Raw genomic sequence first — 20860 nt, forward strand, 5'->3', positions numbered from 1 at the left:
TTGTCTTTTTTTTTCAAAATGACTAAAATAAAGATTTTATATATTTGCATTCTTTTTTAGTATGGCCTTGTTTGGGAATTAGCTGTTAGCAGTTAGCTGTTAGCTGTTTATATTAGCTGATTTGACTAGCTGTTTGGTAAAAATTAGCTGATTGATAATAGCGGTTTGTGCAAAAAGACGAATAAGGGCATTAATTTTGGCGCATGAGAAGAGGGAGTCTATCTATTAGGGTTAAAGAAGTCCATTAATTTTAATATTCCAAAACGCTAATTGAAAAAGCTTCTTTTAAGAGCTTTTTCTAAATTAGCGTTATCATCACAAAACTCTCCCCCAAACCTCTCTCCACCAAACACTCCAATCAGCGGTTTCAGTGGTCAAACCTCTAAAATTGGTCAAAACCGCTCTTTTTATCCCAAAACGCTCTTTACCAAACAGGGCCTATATGTTGCTAGGTGTTATCGTTTCGATTGTTAACTCTAACTAAATTTAGATTTTTGACTTTATGTAAACTCAATTTTTAGCTTTAATTGAAGTTAGATTAATTTTTCTAATCGAAACCTATTGATATTTTTTAGTTTGAGTTTATCTAACTGATGTGGATTGTATTTTTTATTTTTATGTATTTTGGTACAAATAGATATAAAATTTCACACAATAGTTGTTCATTGAAGTTTAAGACATATTGAATAAAATATTGAAGAGGTATTGAAATATTATACTTATGAGGAAGTTTATTTCAATTATAAATTATGTTATATTATTATTATTATTATCAAGAAGTTATTTTTTTCGAGTTCTCTAGACAAAGAGATTGTAAGCGTCTAATGCATTTGATAAGATGTTTTTTTTTTTGACAACCAAATAAGCATATATTAAGAATCAAGAAGAAGCATATTACAAATAAAATCAGGGGGTACAGAAAACCACTCGCCCCGATGTAAAGGTAAAATACTACTTCTAGCTAACAAATGAGCAACAGAGTTTTCAGAACGACAGACAAAACGAATAGAGCAATTAGAAAACTCGTTCAAAGAAAAATGACAATCATTGGCTAAGTCATTAAAAGGAGATGAAACCTCTAACGGGTGGGCCATAGACTGTACCACGATCAAAGAATCTGATTCAATGATTACATCCTTCCATCCGCAGTCTTTGATCCAACTAAGAGCTTCACGGACCGATAGCGCTTCATTGAACGATGCATCTTGATAATTCTGCAAGGATCCATTTTTAGCCGCAACAAAACGGCCCAACTCATCCCGAACAATACAACCAAACCCAGCCACATTCTCGTCTGCAAATGACACACCATCCACATTCAATTTTAGGAAGCCAATTGGAGGACGTTGCCACACCGTCAGGCTTGGCACAGCCGGACTGCCTGAAGGAGAAACCGAGGCCTGCGCTTTCTTCCAGACCTGTAGAAATGAGCCGGCCGAATGGTACAGGATCGAAGCTTGTGAATCCTTCCGATTCCACACAATGTCATTTCTATAACCCCAAATAATCCACCATAAAACCGCTACAAGCTCAACAAGCTCCACCGGTTTAGAGAAGATCCAACCCCAATAATCAAAAATGTTTTGAAATTGGGTTCCCACATCCCCAATAGGCGAAATAGTCCAAATAGCTCGAGCCATAGTAAGATGTTTATTCTTGAAGAATTTGGATTATGCTAGATACAAAGTCAAAATGAAGGTAAACAAAAAATAAATTTTGATGCTCAAAATCCTAAAAATATACATTAATTATGGGATATTGAGATAATTGATTTTGCAATATTATCTTATATAGTTTCTAAATACTATATTATGGTTTGTACAAAATTGTTAGTATTTCAAGAGTTTTTAACATATGAAAATGAAACATGGTCATAGGACAAGTTGTTGAAAAATATTAATTAAAAAAATATTATTATTTGAATCTCTTCAAATTCTCAAATATTGAGCATAATGATTCTAATTAATAGAATTAATTTCACATATTAATTATAAAACGTTTTTTTACTGAGTAGACTTAATACTTCATTAAGAAAAAATAAAATTTTAATTAATAGGCAAAAAATATTTCCACTCTCCTCTTTATATGCTTATATCTTGACATTCTCTTTTATTTTCAAAAACAAAAAACGAGAGGAAGATAGTTCTCTCATAATTATCTTTTTTGTCCATTCATTTTTGTTTTCTATTCTTTTATTTGCTTTTCTTGCTTACAAAATTCAAGAATATATAATTATTAGAAAATATTAATGGAATAAAATAAGTGATATCTGCGAGCGTGACTTATATTCTATATAGTAAAAGAATGAAGAACAAATTGATTGAATATCTTGATGAGATATTACGAGATGAAAATATGAGAAATCATCACCTTAAGCTGATTCAATTGGATATATTGGGTTATTGTAGCAGAATGAATAATTGAATTCGAATATTTGGTGATCATGAAATTCCATCAAGCTAGATGATTATCATCAAGATGAATTTGTGACTAATTCTTATGACTTTCATTTTTTTTATATGTAACATATTGAATTGATAAAGTTTCTTCATGTGCAACATTAGAAAAGTATTGATCGTAATAGTTTGTAGCATAATATATTGATGTTGCTTCAACTTTAACATAGATTGTAATTTTTTTGTAGCGTAGATATAATATTTAATTTTAATTGTATTAATTCAATTTTTGTTTAACATATATTGTAATTCTTTTGTATCGTAAATATAATATTTAATTTTAATTATAGTTTAATTCAATTTTTGGTTTTTTATTATATTCTAATATATTTCTTAATTTTTTTATTATTGTTTCATAAAATTCCAAAATATGAAAATGTATTAAAATTATTAAAAAGTACAAAACATTGAATTAAAAAAAATTAATCATTTATTTTGTGTGTAATCTGGGGATTTGCACAGCATTGTTAGCAGAACTTTGGGGTATATATTATGGGATGGAAATGGCTTGGAAATTGGGTTGGAAGAAAGTTGTTGTTGAATCAGACTCTAATTTAGCGGTCAAGATGATTAATGAGGAGGCTCCAAGCGTACACAGGTACTACTGGTTGGTTGAAGAGTGTCGGAAGAAGTCAGGACACGATTGGGATGTTAGAGTTGTTCATACTCTTCGTGAAGGGAATAGAGCAGCGGATTTTTTGGCAAATTTCACAGGATCTTTGTGATTAGGGCATCACGAGTGTGACGAGCCCCCTGCAGGCCTTAGAGACATCATTCTTTCGGACTCTTCGGGTTCTTGTGTTGTTAGGAGAGCTCGGGGCCCCTCCTGAGTCTTGCTGCTTTGTTTCTCGGGGTCCTGTATCCTTCCTTCTATTCAAAAAAAAAATTTATTTTCAAAATTAATTTAATTTGAATTATCAATAAAAAAATATATATTAATTTCAAATATACATAATATAAAAAAATTCATAGCATGATATAAAATTACTTAAAAGTAAATATATCAATTTATTTATTTATCTAAATTATATAAAAGTTTCGTATCCCGTGCATCGTACGGGTTTTCGACTAGTTTTATTAACTTCTCAATTCATCACCACGATATTCACCATATAATTAATAGAAATCAGCATAATTTTCGCAATCAAGGATCCTAATTTCTAAGGTAGACGCTTCCTGCCTGTGGCTCTAAAATTTTCCACGAAAATCTTCCCATTAATATTTTTTATCTCATAAACACATGCTCAGATAGGAGTTATAAATATTATGAATTTTATTTACAGATATTTTCCTGGCTAAGATACTTGGAGCCTCAAAATCATCGAAGTTATCCTCTCTTTTTTTTCATTGCGACACATATTTGAAAAGAAAACCACTTTTGTAGTTTTGTAGGTGATTTTTTTTATAAAAAATCAGAACTAACTATGACGTGGAAGCATTTGATTGGTTCAAACACGATAAGAAATAAACGTTCAAGAATCATTCCAACCCTCCATAACATAGCTCACCTAAGCATTATCATATCATATTACCCTTGCTGGACCATATCACTATATCACAAAGAGCAAGGAACCCAAAAATCTAAAAACCAGACACAACAATGGCTTCACTAACAACTATTAACCTTTCAACCCCAAGACTCTTAGCCAAGGCTACAGATGCACCAAAGGCTCAACCCATCTTCAATTTAAACCACCCATGGAGAAGGACTAGCCGGTTCGGGTCCGGGCGTATGCAGGTGCAGCCAATAAGAGCTGCCCCGGAGAGCATATCGGATAAGGTGGCGGAAAGCATCAAAGGCGCGGAGGAGACTTGCGCTGATGATCCGGCGAGCGGAGAATGTGTGGCGGCTTGGGATGAAGTGGAAGAGCTGAGTGCAGCTGCTAGTCATGCTCGGGACAAGAAAAAGGATTCGGACCCTTTGGAGACTTATTGCAAGGATAACCCTGAGACAGATGAGTGCCGTACTTATGATAATTAATTGAATTGAAATTATAGGTTTATGTTGTGTTTTAATTAGTTAATCAAGTTTCAGATGTTTACTTGATATCATGTGAAATATACGTTAATTAATTATTGGATTTGGAGTTGGAGTTGGAGTTGGAGTTGGATTTGGATTGTATCATGAATTTTATCTTGTTCTTATCATCAGATATACACCATGGAAGATTACATATGATTGAATCTCGTTTTGGCTATTTTAGACTGCATAAGATTTGGTTTATTATTATTAAATTTAATTAAATAGTTGGAGGTTTTATTTATATAATCCTCTGGTCATTTTCATCTTGTCAGTAACTAACCAAATGAATTTGGCCAGTCATCGATTAAATCTAAGCTCATTAAAATCTTGTAATGGAGATTAGAAGCATCGTAAAGTTTAGATTCACATCTCCTAGATCTCACGGTAACTGACCAAGTGAAAACCACCGATAGACCTTCTTTCAATTAAAATTTACTTCAAAATCTTTTGAACTATTTAATTATTTAAACTAATCTTCTTACTTAATAAAAGAAAATAGTTTACCCTTTAGTGAACGAAGCACACAAGGCAAGAATAGGCAAATTATTAGAAGCAATCGGTTCTCTAGTTAAATGGAACATATTTTGACAAGTGTAATATGGATCCATATATATTATAAGAGGTCCACCATTTTAATTTTTCTGTGGGATTACAATATACGTGTCCAAATGTGAATTAAGGGTCTCCGATTTACATAGAAAACGAGTGTTTAATATAAGAATTCGTGTGAGAGTGAATCTCCTGTGGAGGTAGAGAATTTCTCCCTCGTTGACATCCCTACTCAATATACTCAAAACAAATGGAAATATTGTTGCCCCATATATTTGTGTTTATCTTTTGCTGGGCCGATTCTGACCATTTATAGGCACTAGATGAAACAAGAAATAACGAGCTCTTTAAAAAAATCCACAAAAAATGTTGTTTATCCAAAATCAATATGCTGTTTTTTTATTGTAATTTCACTAATTCTTCTTTGCGGAATCTCTTTTTCTTTTCTCATTTCAAAATAAATATTTTTTAGACAATTTCAATGTCTCCTTAACAAATCTAATACTCAAGTAATATAAAAAAAACAAAACAAAACAATTACGCCTGGAAATTTTCAACTCTAGACACCTACAAAATCAATTAGAATTTATAAGAACTTTACATACTCAATTATAATTTACTCAATCTCTACTAGTTTTTTTTTTTTTTTTTTTTTTTAAGAATCTCTACTAGTTAATAACAGAGAATTAGAAAGCCAATTATCAAGTTAACAAAAATTATTATATTGAAATACAATACAAAAATTGATTATTCTAGTTTCACATGTATATACTCACGCTAATACTTAATAGATTTTCTAATCATTTTCAATATAAATTCTCATCTTTCTTATTCTTATTTGTGTGTCAACAACATATTACTATTGTTGTTGTTTTGGAGTGATTACTTAATTAGGCTACAAATCCTATTAATCAATCTCATCATTCTAGATCTCCGCAAACATTATGTGTACCAAACTTGTCATCTCCATACATCATACTTATTTGGTATAACTGTTATATACTGAGTTACTGTATGTCGAAAACTTGTAAAAGGAATAATCAAGTTTGATTTGATATAAGAAAGACAATGAATTTAATCACAGGTATCATGATATCCATCACTATGCATTACTCACTGGACACAGGTCATAGCTTATTTCATCTAGTGTTTTTTTTCGATTTTTGATGTATGACCTGCATTGAAAAACAATAAATAATATGCTTGTGTTCTCTTCCTTGTCAAACTACTACAAAAATATAGTGCTAGATTAATCGAGAACAGAAAAATACCAAAAACCCTTTAGCTTGTCTGATAGGCTTGAGTTTGTCCCATGATGATACTGCATTAGTAATTTTTAGTATATGTCAGTAATTATAAAGAAAAAAAAAGTAATTATTTATTACAAGATGAATTTGTAAAAGGACGGGACATATTACCTCATTTGTTGCATTGTAACACCAATGTTTCAATTCAGCTTTAACATACTCACTGTTACTAAGGGTTTGTTTGGATGAGGGTGATTTAAGGTAAGGTAAGGTAAAGTAAAGTAGGTGAGGTTTATAAAATAACTTGTTGTGTTTGGATAGGAGGTAAGGTAGGTGATGATTTAATGACATAATTGTGTTTGGTTTAAAGGTAAAGTAAGGTAAAGTTATGTACAAAATTACTCTTATATCCTTACTTTTAAATATAACTTTTATTTCTTCATAAACTAAATAAATTTTAACCAAATTAATTAAATTATTATTATAGGTAAATTTTATTAAATATGGGAATATATTTACTTGTTAACAATCAAAATTTCAAAGCAGAAATAAAATAATCCTATACTAGCATAATATAGGTAGTCAAAATGTAATAGTCTTAAAGTCCGACTGTAATATATTTAAGTGATAATAAAAAAATGTATTGTATCTTCAACTAGTACTTGAGTTGCTCTAATAACCGGAGGTGCTTCTTCAATAGCCTTCATCGCATCCTCTCGTTCCTTTACTATTAATGCATTTGCATCATCTATCTTCTTTCCTTCTAAAGCTTCTGGAGCAAGAAGCCTAAATCCGTTTGTGAATTCAAAGAAAGGTTTGCAAGTAGGGTATGCCAATACAACTGATATTGATGTTCTCTAATATGGCAAGCTTGTTTGGTTTTACACATTTGATATAGTGACGTTGAGTTGAATTTAAAGTTTCCATTAGTAGTTGTAGCTGCATCATTTATTATAACCGATCAATTTCAGATATGGAACTAGAAAAAGTTAATGACGATGTTCATAAAATTGCATTAGTTGTTATTTTGGTGAGAGAAAAACTATTAGCATTCGCAAATATGACAGAAGTAACATTACTTTCAAATGGGAGCTAATGGAAGAGAACTTCGAAGATTTGCTCATCTCCTTTGGAAGTTGAGGGAAAAGGTCTTGCTACAAATGGAAATTTGAAAGCACCCAACAAATCATGGTATTCCCGAAACATGCTAAAAAACAAAGATAAAGGAAGAATTTACTTGCAGCATATATGAGTAAACACAAAACTTCTTATAAGTTCAATTAGTAGAAAAAAAAAAACTATCTATAAGAACCAAGATTTTAAGACGGGAAATAAAATAAAATAGATGTTATATGTGAATAGATGTAAATAATCATTATGTGTAAATTTATTAGCTTTATTTATTTAAATTTTTTTATCTCGTGTATAAATACGTATAAAAAAACTATTTATATGACGCAAGATTTTAAGACGGGAAATAAAATAAAAAAGTTGTTACATATGAACAGATGTAAATAATCAATAGGTGTAAATTTATTAGCTTTTATGAGCTTTATTTATTTAACTTTTTTATCTCGTGTATAAATACATATAGAAAACTATTTATACGATACAAGATTTTAAGACGGGAAATAAAATAAAAGAGTTGTTACATGTGATCGATGTGAATTGTGAATAGTCAATAGTCATAATCAATAGTCAATAGGGGTAAATAGGGGTAAATTTATTAGATTTTATTAGATTTGATTTCTTAACTTTTTCTATCTCGAGTATATCTAATCATTAATGATCAGAACCCTTTGGAATTTTAAGTTTCTTTTATTTCATACTATCGTTAGTTTTAGAAGTCGATAGACACACTCAACCTAATTTCACACTCTGAAAATACTATAATTCTTTGATACTTCCGCATTTTTACCATACAAGCCAAACAAATTCTTTTTTCTTTTGTGACAATATAACTCTTTCGATTCCTATGAAAAACAACAAACTTAAATGAGATTTAACCAAATTACTCAGTGAATTTTATTTATTTTTACGGTATAACCATTAAATTTCAAAACGTAATATAGAAATTGAATGTAAAACTCATTAAACTTGACTTTTTTTTTAACATTAAGGTCGTCAAACTTTAATTAACGTCTCAAAATGACTATTAACAACCTATAATGAAATTTTTCAACAATTAAAATTGTTTAGAATCACATTTGAATCACATTTTTTATTTTCTATAATCAGTTTTCTCTCTCTAAAAATTTACTTTCTTCTTTCTCCTAACCAAACAACACTAAATAACCTCAAAATGAAAAAATTGAAGAATTAAAGTTTTTTAAAATATCATACATTCTAAGAATTTTCTATTTTGATGTTGGCAACAATCTTTAAGACATTAAGGGAGTGTTTGGATCACTAAAAATATACCTTGGAATGGGAATGAAAATAATTGGTTCCCTTTTATAATGTTTGATTCACTAAAGTTGGATTAGGAATGGGAATCTAATTCCCCAAACTATGGGAATCATGATTCCCATCTCTAACCTCATTAATCAAATTTCATTCCTCTTTATTTATTAAATTTAACAAAAAGAAAAATAGATAAAACCGTAAAACCCACCCACTATCTCAAAAACAATCCACTTACAATATTATAATCCATGATTAGTTATATATATATAAAATAATAAAAAAAATAGTAAATAATATATTATATTGTATTTTAGTAAATTATATTTATCAAAATTATTATTAGTCTAATTAATTTAATAAATAAATATTACATTCCGATTACGGATTAAACCAAATAGAATTGTTAAATTATGATTCTGATTCCCTATCATTCCGATTCTGATTCCAATTCCGATTCCAAAGTTTAAACTAAACATCCCCTAATTGAAGTTTGGTAACCGTAATGTTTGACTGGCTTTTATATTACTTTTAAAATTTAATAACAATCAGAATTCTCAATTATCATCTCGAAGTCAAAGGTGGGAAAAATCAAAATAGTGCGATTTACAACATATGTAGATTCTATCGATTGCATAAATCAAATAACCTGGAAACTTCCTCAGGATTTTATGATATGGGAAAGGAAAACATATATTAACTTTGCCAACCAAGAAACTTTTAGTCCAGCATGTACAATTTTTCTTTTCTTTTTCTGTACTTATCCAAACCTGTGGAACTTTCTTCAAATTATCATCACACACAGGGTCAAACTTGAAAATTGAAAATTGAAAATTGAAACCTATCCAATCCAATTAACCATTGAAAAACTTCACAACTAGATTAGATAATTCTTTTTCTTACCCCTTTCTTTTAATTTAACCAATTTGAGTCTAGCAGTGGAGTGGAGGTGTTCTTTCTTTTATAAGTAATTAAATAAAATAATGCTAAAAAATTACTCTTTCTCTCCTTAAATAACTAGTACAAACTTATAGGGTGTTTGGTAGTTATTTTTCATGTTCATATTTGCATTTTCAATTTAAAAAGAAAAGTTTTAAGTGTTTAGCCCCGTGTCTTTTACACCTGAAAAACAGTCTTTTACAAAAGCAAAAAACCTCTGCTTTTTTGAAAAGAAAAACAGTTTTTTCTAACAGCAAATCATTCATAAAACAAATAGACCCTTAAAAAAATACCTATTGCTAAAAATTGATTTTCTTTTTAAAATAGCTACTATAATTTTTTATATTTTAGATACAGTTTAGACTTAGAGTGGAAAGGTAAAATTAAAGCTACTTTCATTCTTGAAACGACTAGAAATTCTAAAATCCGTTATAAAAATTCTAGAATTCTCCTTTCGAAACCAACTAGAAATTCTAAGGTTTAATAAATCATCTCATGAACTTGTTCAAAAAAATTTGATTAGTCCCCTGAACTTTCAAAGTGTCCCGATAACTCTCTCAACTTGCATAAAATGTTCAGTTAACCCCCTAAACTTGCGTAAAATGTAATCAATTGGTCACTCAGTCGCAAAAAAGTAAATTAAACGCGGAAGATGTATTCCACGCATCTTAGAATGTTATTACATAATTAAAAAATGGATTAAAAAATGAAGTTATTACTTACTCAACTATAAAATTTGTCTTCTCTAATATTAGAGCTAGAACCACATACCCCGATTTTGGTTTTACTTTTTTTTTAAGACTCGTGCAATACATTTTCCGCATTTAACTTACTTTTTTGCAACCGAGTGATCAGTTGATTACATGTTATACAATTCAGAGAGCTACCGAACATTTTATACAAGCTGAGGGGACTATCAGAACACTTAAAAAATTCAGAGAGCCAACTAAGGTTTTGGATAAATTCAAGGCCAAATGATGTATTAAGCCAAATTCTAAAATCGTTCTAAAAATTCTAGAATGAATAGAATTTCTCTTGCCTTAGTGATGATAAGGGCTCAGCATGACACATGAGTTATATATATATATATATATATAATTTACCGTTTCCGACCAAAGAAGATTCTTATATAATATAACGAATCGAGTTCTGTCACCGATAATGGATGGAATTCAAGGCTATTCATTAATAATTTAAAATGCTTATTTTGTTTACGTCAATTTTATTAGTTTTGCTAAAATTGAATGATGATTGTTGCAGTTTACCTTTGCCCATATTAAACACACCACCAACCGGGTTACTAACAATTTTACAATCTCCCATTTGAATTCTTGTTGACATGGTTCTCCGTTGAGGCTGAAAAGGGTTTTCTATTTGATGAAGTTGGAATATATAATTTATGTTTTATCCAGGAAAAAAAAAAGTACCTTTTTTGTATTAATCTTTTAATTGAACACATTAGACATGTGGTCATTTATTTTATTTTGTCATTCAAATTGAAGTCTTGCCACCACAATGGAACCTGTTCTGATCAAAACCACAGCAATCCATAAAATTTTATTCCTACTTGCAAAGTTGCAATAAAAAACGATTCTCAACTTATATCAATAATCTGGTGTTGTCCTAATACGGTTATTTTGCAAACAATATACAAAAATCAAGCATACACATTATAAACAGCATAAGGAACATGATAACAAACAAGCTCAAATCCATTTCCAGAATGCATATGAGAGAAACATAATCCCTGATAATATCAGCTAATATTCAAACACATTAACGAATCTAATAAATTAAAAACACTATAGCACATACAGCAGCAAACACATTTGTAGTTATCAAGACTCAAAACCACAACCAACCTCACAAACATCTAATGCAATTTCAATACTCAAACATATCTGCAGATGCCATGATAGGCTGCACTGGGCAAGGAAGTTGCCATGGCCGCAACAAAGGATCAGGTATCTCCGGAATCTCCATCGTCAGTCCACTAACTTCCTCAACGATCTGCAGCACAGAGTTCAACGAACGAAGCCTCTCCGTCAATTCCATCGCCTGAGCCCTTAAAACGTTATTCGCAGACTCCACCTGTGCATAATGTTCGCTACTGATGTTAATGTTCTGTATCAATTTACCATTCTCATTCTGCAATTGACTTGCTTCATTAACCAGATCCTCCATCTGTTTCTGCTTCCGCATCCTTGACCGTCTAGCTGATTCCCGATTCGAGATCATCCTTTTCCTTTTCCTCGCGTCCACATTAGCATAGCGGGGATCGGAATCGGATCCAGAGCTCACTGTCTGCCTTTGCATTGCTTAGTCTTTCAAAAGGTTTATCAGAAGGGATTTCGATACTATCTATGAATTTCAGTCAAATTTAGGCTAAATATTTAAATAGTTAGATTAGGGGTAATAGAGATCGAAATTTACAAGACCGGATCAACAAAGATATAATTCATGAAAACACGTAGAACCAGTAGAGAAACACAACCGAGAAGGAATGAAGAATTCGAACCCGACGCATGAGGATTGCGTAATTCATAGAAAATCTAAAACCATTGGTATCTTTTTTGCTCTGCTCCTCAAAATCAAAGAGGAATTAGACGATTTAAGATTAGAGAAAAAAAAGAAGATCGCAAACCCTAGATCTGGATAAATATCAAGCTATGCACGCAATAACGAATGAAAATTATATGAAGCAAGCAGATCGAGATTGGAGACAGAAATATGAGAGGAAAGGGGAATAGAGCACTTAGCTGAGGACAACGAGGAGACGAAACGCGAAAGAAACGCGGTGAGAAAGAAAAAGCTCAGAAACGCTTTAAGAATTAGGGCGAAACGAAAGAAGGTTAAAGAGGTTGGGGAAAGGAGGTTTTATAAGGAAAAGATGAGCTGGAACGATAAATAAAATGTTGTTTAAATTGATTTTTAATTGGCAAATTGTTGTGAATTAGTGGTGTCGGTGTACATTTGCTGGCGTCCAGAATGACGCTATAGCCTATATAGGCTTTAAAGTCACTCCAAATATTATTTTTAAGGTAAATTACAGTTATAGTCCCTTTATTTTGATCTTACCCACTTCAATAGTATTAAGGAAAAATTTAAAAAAAAAATGCTTGTGATTTTTTCAATTTATAGACACAAAAAGAAAAATTTTAAAAAAGATCTTGTAAAAACAAAGTATTTTAAATTAAATTATTAAGTTTTTATTATAATTAAATATATTTTTATTTTAAAAAAATTATATTTACGTCATTGATAAAAATAGTTTCGTAAAATATAACTTTCTAAATTGAAACCATAAATCTATTATGGACATTTTATATTTTTTACATATTTGAGACTTCATGAAATAAATTGATATTTAAGTTTATTTTATGCAGTTGCAATTTAATTTCAGGGTTTGTCTTCTATGAATATATAATATAATTTTTTAAAAATAAAAGATATTCTTAATTGTCATCGGAACTTAAATATGTAATTTATAATATACATTGTTTTGTAAAAAAATATATCATATATTTCTACTTATAAACTTTTAAAGCATGTGTCTATATTTGTAAATAGGATAAATCACGTGCAGTTTTTTGTATTTTCCCCTAGTATTAATAGGTAAGCCTCTATTTTAGAGTTGACGTATAATGACTAGTGGAGAATTTCCGATTAACTTCCGTCTCTGTAGGGGCGTCGTTGGGTTCGACGGGGTGAAGCTCCGATGCCAAAGTCAGTAAGGAAGAACAAGAGAGCAAACTGAATTGACAAATGGTAAGTGAATGTGTACCTTGATAGCCTGAGACATAGGCTATATATAGTCATGAAGTTGTAACTTTCAGTAACTAGAAAGTCTGCATTAATGTTCCATTAATGGCGGTTACTAGTTACCTTTAAGTTGGCGGTTAACTAATTGATAGCTCATTAATGGTCTTTATTGCCGGATCGGCCCAGCCGTTCTAATGGCGGATTGAGTATTTATGGAGATTCGCCTCACAGGTTCGCCCGCGGGTCTCTTTTGGTGAGCCATTGGTGATCCGCCCGCCGGATCTCTTTGTTTCAATGCGCCGTGGTATTCCCGTATCAGGTGACCAACACGTGGCGTTCTTAGGCGAATTTCTCTTTTGATCCTTGGAATAATATCACAATGTTATCAACGTAGATGATATTCTAAATAACTTTAAAATTTAAAATTTTTGTTGTTTAGTTCGGAGAGATAAATTAAATATTTATGTCCCGTTTATTTGTCGGAAAATATTGTGCAGAAAAATTTCTAATTTTTTGATGTTTTTTGTTTAGGAAAATAAATCAATGAAAAACTTAAGAAGAAAGTGATGAAAATATTTTACCTTTTTTAAAAGAAAGCATTTTTCTAAGGTTTTTCAACTCTATTTCATTCATTCTTATCATAAAATAACAGTTACCACCACCTTTTTTTTTGTGTGTGTTGTAGTTATATATCGAAAAATATTTTATTTTTCAACACAAAATTTTTTTTTATCTAATATTTTCTGATAAATAGATGAGACCTTAGAAAAAAAACTATAAAAATAAAAAACGTAAACTTTAATTCTTAAGATATTCCATTTTGAGGATTAAAAAAAAAATATTCCATTTTGATTATAAAAAGTGTTAATATTTTAATTATTAATGAAATCACTAATATATGTATAAATATGAATTGAGAGTAAATCAGAGTGCTTAATATAACAACACTATTTTAAGATAGTTTATTGCTATGACTATTTTTAATTTAGTAAATGTGAACTTTAGGAACTTGACATCCAATTTTGAAACTATAAAGTAAATAATACAAAAATCGGGGGTTGGTGCATATAATTTACCTATTATTTTTATAACCAACTTCAAAGAATATACCCCAAGGATTCTTGTACCCGGTGTAAGAAAAACATCTATAAATCATAACTTATACTTCGTGAAAATAGGGAAAAATTAGATAAATAGTCCTTTGTATGCCTTCTTATAACTAACTAGTTTTTCATCCATGCTTTTTTTTTCATCAATATTATGTAGATTCTTCATAAATTCAGAAATTAAAATTTAATAAATATATAAATATTACTGTAATCATTTGATAATTTATTATGCAGTAAAATATTAATGAATAACTCTTTAAAAACTACATTTTATATACGGTTACATAGTTTTCCATTTACTTTAATTGCTAAAAGAATTGAGGCTTACACAGGTTGAATCGTGGTCATCCGAGATCAAACTGTTGCATTACTTAGATAAAATGGTATGTTTTAATATGAAAAAAAAATTGTAATAAAAATAATATTTTAATCTATATAAATCATGTTATATTTCTTTGAATTCAACAATCTCAATATAATCACCGTCATGCGATCTTAATATAATCATCGTGATGCAAACTTTGAAAGTGAAAAAAGCATTTGATAGTTGTACAAAAACTTAAAATATAATTTATAAAAGAACAATTCATAATTTTTGAACTCAAAATTTAATAGTTAATATTAGTAATATAATTACAATTTACCATTGAACTTAGAGATGGTAATAGGTACTCTACCCGCGAGTGTCTGACACTATCCGATCTTAATGAGATTATTCGTACCCTGTATAAAAGAGTATGAGACAGATATGGATCAAAAAGTTTACCCGTAAAGGGTATAGGACATATATGAGAATTCTCATCGGATACCTGATACCCACCATATATTTGTACTTTCATCCATTGACTTTAAGTCAATTTATATTTATTGGTTAAGATTGATTTAAAAATTTTGAATTTGGAAATTTTTTTAAATTTATAGATAAATTATGTATGGATGCTTAAATTTATAATATTTTTTAGAGTTAATTTCAAATAAAACCCCATGATTTCACGTTTTTTACAAATGGGTACCTGTGGTCTGTAAAAAGTTATAAACAATATAAAACTGATTATGTAATTCTGTTTTTAAATAGGAAAAGGATCAGTCGAAGGTAATTATAACAAAAGAAAAATGAGTTTTCCTATTTCATGCTAAAAAAAGCAGAGACCACAAAATTGGTGAAATTAACACCAACTCCACCACCTGCATTCTCTGAATTCTCCTTCAAGAAGGTGCAACCCCCATTCTAGATCCATTTGATGCCTTTAAGAGTTGAGTGCTTATGTAGTGCTTCTGCATGTAGTATTACAAACACACATTAAGTTTACTTAGGATATTATATGCAATTCATAAATAAGGACTTGTGAGGCTTTTCTACGGACACTTTCTTTGCAAAGAACTTCTCAAATTCATCAATAAAATACATAAGAAATAGCTAACAAAATTGATCTTCAATCCATTTGACACCAGAAAACCTAAAAATTCATCTAAACTCAAGCAAGATTATCAAAATTTGAGGATTAAAGAAACAAATAAACCATATCAGTAGAAAATAAGCATTTTGAGTTACCCATTACTAATGAAATCGGGTGTCAAACATAATTACTACAAATTAAATATCTCAATGAAGTAGAGAAGAAAAGTAGAAAAACTTGCAGCATTATATTTGTAAAATGAAGACTTAGTGCACCTAATTAAATACTTATACATCCATCTTCATTAAGTATCAAGCAAGTATTTGAACTGAGCATTTAATGCACCATTATATTTCCAATTTTAATGCACCTGATTAAATACTTAATACTTATACATATCAAGCATATAAATGTTTCCTAAACCTAAGTGTTAGGTCCCATTATAAAAAAAACTTCCATTTTAGCAATTTCATTGTGCAAAAATGACTATAGAAATGTTGAAATGTAAGGTTCATTATCTAAAACTTTCATTTTACCAATTTTAAATTCAAAGTTAAAAACAAATAGATTGTCACTCACCTAATGAACAGATAGAAGGCCAGAATCTCGCGCACCTGATGAACAGATCCAATCACACTTCCAATAACTGCATATTTCAATTGACTAGCTTTTTCCATCAATTCTTCTGAATAACACTTAAAAACGGGCCTAGTGGTACTGCAGAATGAAATTAAAGAGAGCTAGAAAAAAACTTAAGAATACGATTGAAACAGGTTAAATTGAAAGATAATTCTCAAACTCATTGTGAGACATTGTGAGATAATTCTAGACCATACTGTTGAAACACCTTTCCACATAATTTTGATTTGACAAAATTATTTAAGTATAATTAAAAACATATTCTAAACACACTAAGTTTAAATGCTTTGATTTATTCTACTAATGAGTGTGTTCAATGTTGAGTTAAATTGTTTATAAGACACAAGATTAAAAGGCCCAAGCCCAATACGGAAGTAAAAGCCCAAGTCAAACAGTTTAAGGCAACTCGGCCCGCGTATGTCAAAACGCTGTCGTTATGTACAAAACGCAGCTCAGCGGAAGAAGGATCTAGAAGACCTTCGTGGAACAACTTCGGGACGAAGCTGCTGAGTTGATTCGACAAACAGTACAACACAGCAGCTGGCTAAGAACAACTTCCAGACAAAGTGTTTCCACTTTGGGTAAAGTTCAGAAGACACAGTATGCTGTCCAGTTGACCTTACCATAAATGGAGAGACATTCTACCGAGCTGACCAAAAGCTGACCGATGACAGAAGATACTCAAATCTGATTGGTCGAGAGCTCTAAGCAAGTCAGGATGACAACGACAGGAAGCCGTTTCCCTCCAACGGTTATTTCGAAATTCGAAATGACCGATGCCTCAGACGTCTCTATAAATAGTGCCATCAGTTGCTTCATTCTACACAGAACTTGATCAAGCCATTACGCTGACCAAATCGCTACGCAAAGTTCTGCAAGAAAAAGCAAAGCAATCTTACACTAAATTTCATATCTTTTGTGTAAAAGTCTATAGTGATTATTCAATCATCTAAAGTGTCTTAGCAATCATTGTTTAGGACAAACACTTATCATTTCTAGAGATTAGAAAGGAGAGGCTGAGTACTCGGTTATAGTACTCAGCGAGAGATTAGGATTGAGTAGAGGTATAGAGGAAGGTACTCTTGTTATACTCAGTTGCTAAGATTGTAAAAGGTTTGATGCTCTACCGTTAAAGAGCTCAGTAGAGAATTCGAAATCTCGGAACGTGTTCCGGGGATAGGACGTAGGCTTGGAGGCCGAACCTGGATAAATCTGCTGAGTAACATATTTCTTACCTTAAACTCCTTTATATATTTTATTGCTTGCTTAACTAAAAACTGACCAAGTAAAGAGGTCAAGCTGAGTTGTGCGCATTGAATATCTGAGCTCAGGAATAGACTCTAAGTGCTATCTCCTGACTCAAGTAAAGAAACTGACCTAGTCACTAGTTGACTAAGCCAGTATCTTGCTATTCACTCAGCGTCGCTGTCCAAACATTTTTCTCACGAAAAAGAAGTCTGCCCTAGCTTAAAATTTTAAAATAGTTCCTAACCCCCCTTGGAACTATACTTGTAACGTTATAAGGGACCAACACATACAATGGCAACTACATGGGAAGCATTTGAAAAAATATCACCAAATTAACATGTCAAAAAAATGAAACTCATGCTTGCACGTTAGAAATATATGGAAATATAGTAACAAACTCGATTTAACCTGAACTATTTTGCTGGCTACATCTGTTGCTGTGTCTACCTTAATATCTAGGAGAAGTGGATATTGCGAATATGACCTGAAAGAAGGTCAATCAGTTATCACTTAATGAATGATTAGTGAGTAACTTGTTAAATAATTGAAAGTTGCAAAGAAAGGGAACATGTAGAATCAGCTATTCTTAATTTTAGAAATATTGTATTTGCATCTTTCCTGTATCCTTCTACCGTAAAGTTCCGGCTTAGCTCAACAAAAGAGTCATTTGTGTCGACAAATAAGGTTTCAAAATACGACACATCAGCAATATTTTCTACAGATTTAGTATATATATAGATATAGATATAGATTTCAAGTTCAAAAACATGCAAAAATTATTAGGAATTTCAATACTCTTAACACCATAGTCGATCAATCAAACCATATGACTTGAGTACCACCACAATGAATCAATACCAATAGATTAAAACAAAATTGAAAACTCTGACCTTACATAGGCTGGCGAAGGAGCAAGATGGTTATATTCCATTAAGGATGCAACCTAATACGGTATATTTGTACCTAATTTCAAAAACATACAATGTTTTATCAATATGTCGAGAACTAAATAAAAAAGGAAATGGATTAGGCCATTTACCTTTCAGATTATAGGTAAATCTTTTTGAAACTCGCTGTTTTTGCTCGTTTGTGAAAGTTGTCCTTACAACTAAAATTCACATCATTATAGAGAATCACGAAAATGTTCAGACTAATTATGATTTCTTCATGAGACTATATATGATAGAGAAGAGATGGATAATTATACTTGCGTAGCTCATCAAATCTTTCACTCCAATAGTCACTGAAATACCTGACATCGTAAAAATCATACATTTAGGAAACAGAAGAGGATATTAAAAATATAGAATGGAAAGAGTACAAAACATGAAAGTAGATGTACATACAACTCGTGCTAACAAAGTTTTGAGAGGGGGAAATGAAAAAAGATTTGTAGTGGTGAATACATCCGTAGACAAAACTGCAAGCATTGAACATTGTGCAAAGAAATATATAGGGGTCAAGTCAGTTAATAAGGTAACTTTCACAGTGTGAAAACAAATTACCTCATTGCCTTTGTTACCGTAACTAATGGAAATCTCTTTCTCAATTTGGAAGGGAGTTTGTTCAGCTTTCCATTTGGTACAAACAAAAAGTCACGAAGAAAACGTAATCAATATGAGCAGTAACTGTTAAAACTAAATGAAGTTAAGAGTTAAGACTATCCAAAACTCATATTTAATACATGTCTGTAAGGTTTGAACATATAGAGAAAACATATGAACATTCAAATCTGAAATATATCTCATATTCTAATCTAGTGATAGAATCAAATAATGTTTATTCCATGAAGTAAGCATTTCCTATAAAATGTTCACATATTTTCCTTTTTACTTTTGATTTTTATACGTTACTATCTATAAGTTAACACCTTCCTCATCTGGTTTTTTATTTTCTATTAAGTTGACTGAACATGTACTTCTAAGTTCTAATGAGCAGAAAACGACTCTAAAGAATGATGGGAGTAGTTTAGTACTGGTGGTCAATATATAACTCTTCTCTAACATTATGCAAAAGGCTAGCATGCAATGCATATTAACGAACTATTAAGAAAACAATAGGAATCTTAGGACATGATTTTTTTATTTCACAACCATGTATGTCAGAACTCTAAAATTCCTGACATTGAACATTCAAATCACGTTTTATAGTGACTATGTAAAGGAAATTCAACTTGCATGGCATTGAACATTCAAATTTGAAATATATCTCATATTCTAATCCAGCAATTAAGAAAAATACAGTTCATATTGATAAACGCCTATCAATAAAAAAACGAATACAGTCTCGGAGGGGAGAAATACCTAGGCGAAATAGCCGTGGAGAAGCTGTAGTGGTTAGAAGAATTAGTAAGAGTCTTAGATGACCAGCTTCTCTGGTTGACCCAATTGTTCCATGGAACTGAGGAATTCCAATCGATCACTACAAGAAATCAGGTTGTTTGTGACAACAAATATTGTCACAAACTCCGGAAAAATTGTCACTTAACAGTATATGTGACGATAAGTAGGTGTCACGAGGGTTGTCACGTAAAACTCCGTTGCTAATACTTTTTGGCAAATGTGACATTAAAATATTGTCACATAAGTTTTTATTTTTTGTGATAATAAGTTTGTTGTCACATTATTTTTAAATGTTACAACTTTTATTGTAACTGAAAAGTAAAATATTGTCACAAACGTAGTATGTTGTCACAAATTAAGTAATAATTAATCCTAAAATCGTGTGACAATCTTACTTAGTTGTCACAAAAAACAAATATTCGTTACAATTAGCATTGTCGTATATATAAACCTGTAACACTATTTTTTTATTGTAACAATTATATATCAGTGATAACTTCTTTTTCTTATCACAAAATATTGAAATACAGTGACAACTTTAACTTGTCATAATTTCATATTTGTTACATTATTTAGTTAACACAAGTATATATTTATGACAAAAAATTATTGTAACTAATATATATGGGTGTTAATTTTATCTTGTTACAATTACGAATTTGTTACAGTTTCTATCATCACAAAAAAATATTTGTAACCATATTGTTTGGTAACATATATAGATCTGTAAAAGAAGTTATTGTAAC

The 20860-nt window shown here is 30.7% G+C and overlaps 2 protein-coding genes across 2 annotated transcripts; one reads left to right on the forward strand and one right to left on the reverse strand.

Annotated features, from left to right (window-relative positions):
- The first annotated feature begins 3977 nt into the window (after positions 1 to 3977).
- LOC136217646 (calvin cycle protein CP12-2, chloroplastic-like) lies at positions 3978 to 4632 on the forward strand. Its single transcript, XM_066004260.1, has one exon. The coding sequence runs from the start codon at positions 4057 to 4059 to the stop codon at positions 4435 to 4437; it is 381 nt and encodes a 126-aa protein (XP_065860332.1). The 5' UTR covers positions 3978 to 4056; the 3' UTR covers positions 4438 to 4632.
- A 6679-nt stretch (positions 4633 to 11311) lies between these two features.
- LOC136217647 (bZIP transcription factor 53) lies at positions 11312 to 12492 on the reverse strand. The gene has a single exon (XM_066004261.1). The coding sequence runs from the start codon at positions 11931 to 11933 to the stop codon at positions 11502 to 11504; it is 432 nt and encodes a 143-aa protein (XP_065860333.1). The 5' UTR covers positions 11934 to 12492; the 3' UTR covers positions 11312 to 11501.
- Positions 12493 to 20860: the final 8368 nt, after the last annotated feature.

This window comes from Euphorbia lathyris, chromosome 2, assembly GCF_963576675.1.
Source record: "Euphorbia lathyris chromosome 2, ddEupLath1.1, whole genome shotgun sequence".
Classification (NCBI taxonomy): domain Eukaryota; kingdom Viridiplantae; phylum Streptophyta; class Magnoliopsida; order Malpighiales; family Euphorbiaceae; genus Euphorbia; species Euphorbia lathyris.

Excerpts from the sequence above, each read along its gene's own strand:
- LOC136217647 (XM_066004261.1), bottom strand. The coding sequence starts at position 11,933 with ATGCAAAGGCAGACAGTGAGCTCTGGATCCGATTCCGATCCCCGCTAT.
- LOC136217646 (XM_066004260.1), top strand. The coding sequence starts at position 4,057 with ATGGCTTCACTAACAACTATTAACCTTTCAACCCCAAGACTCTTAGCC.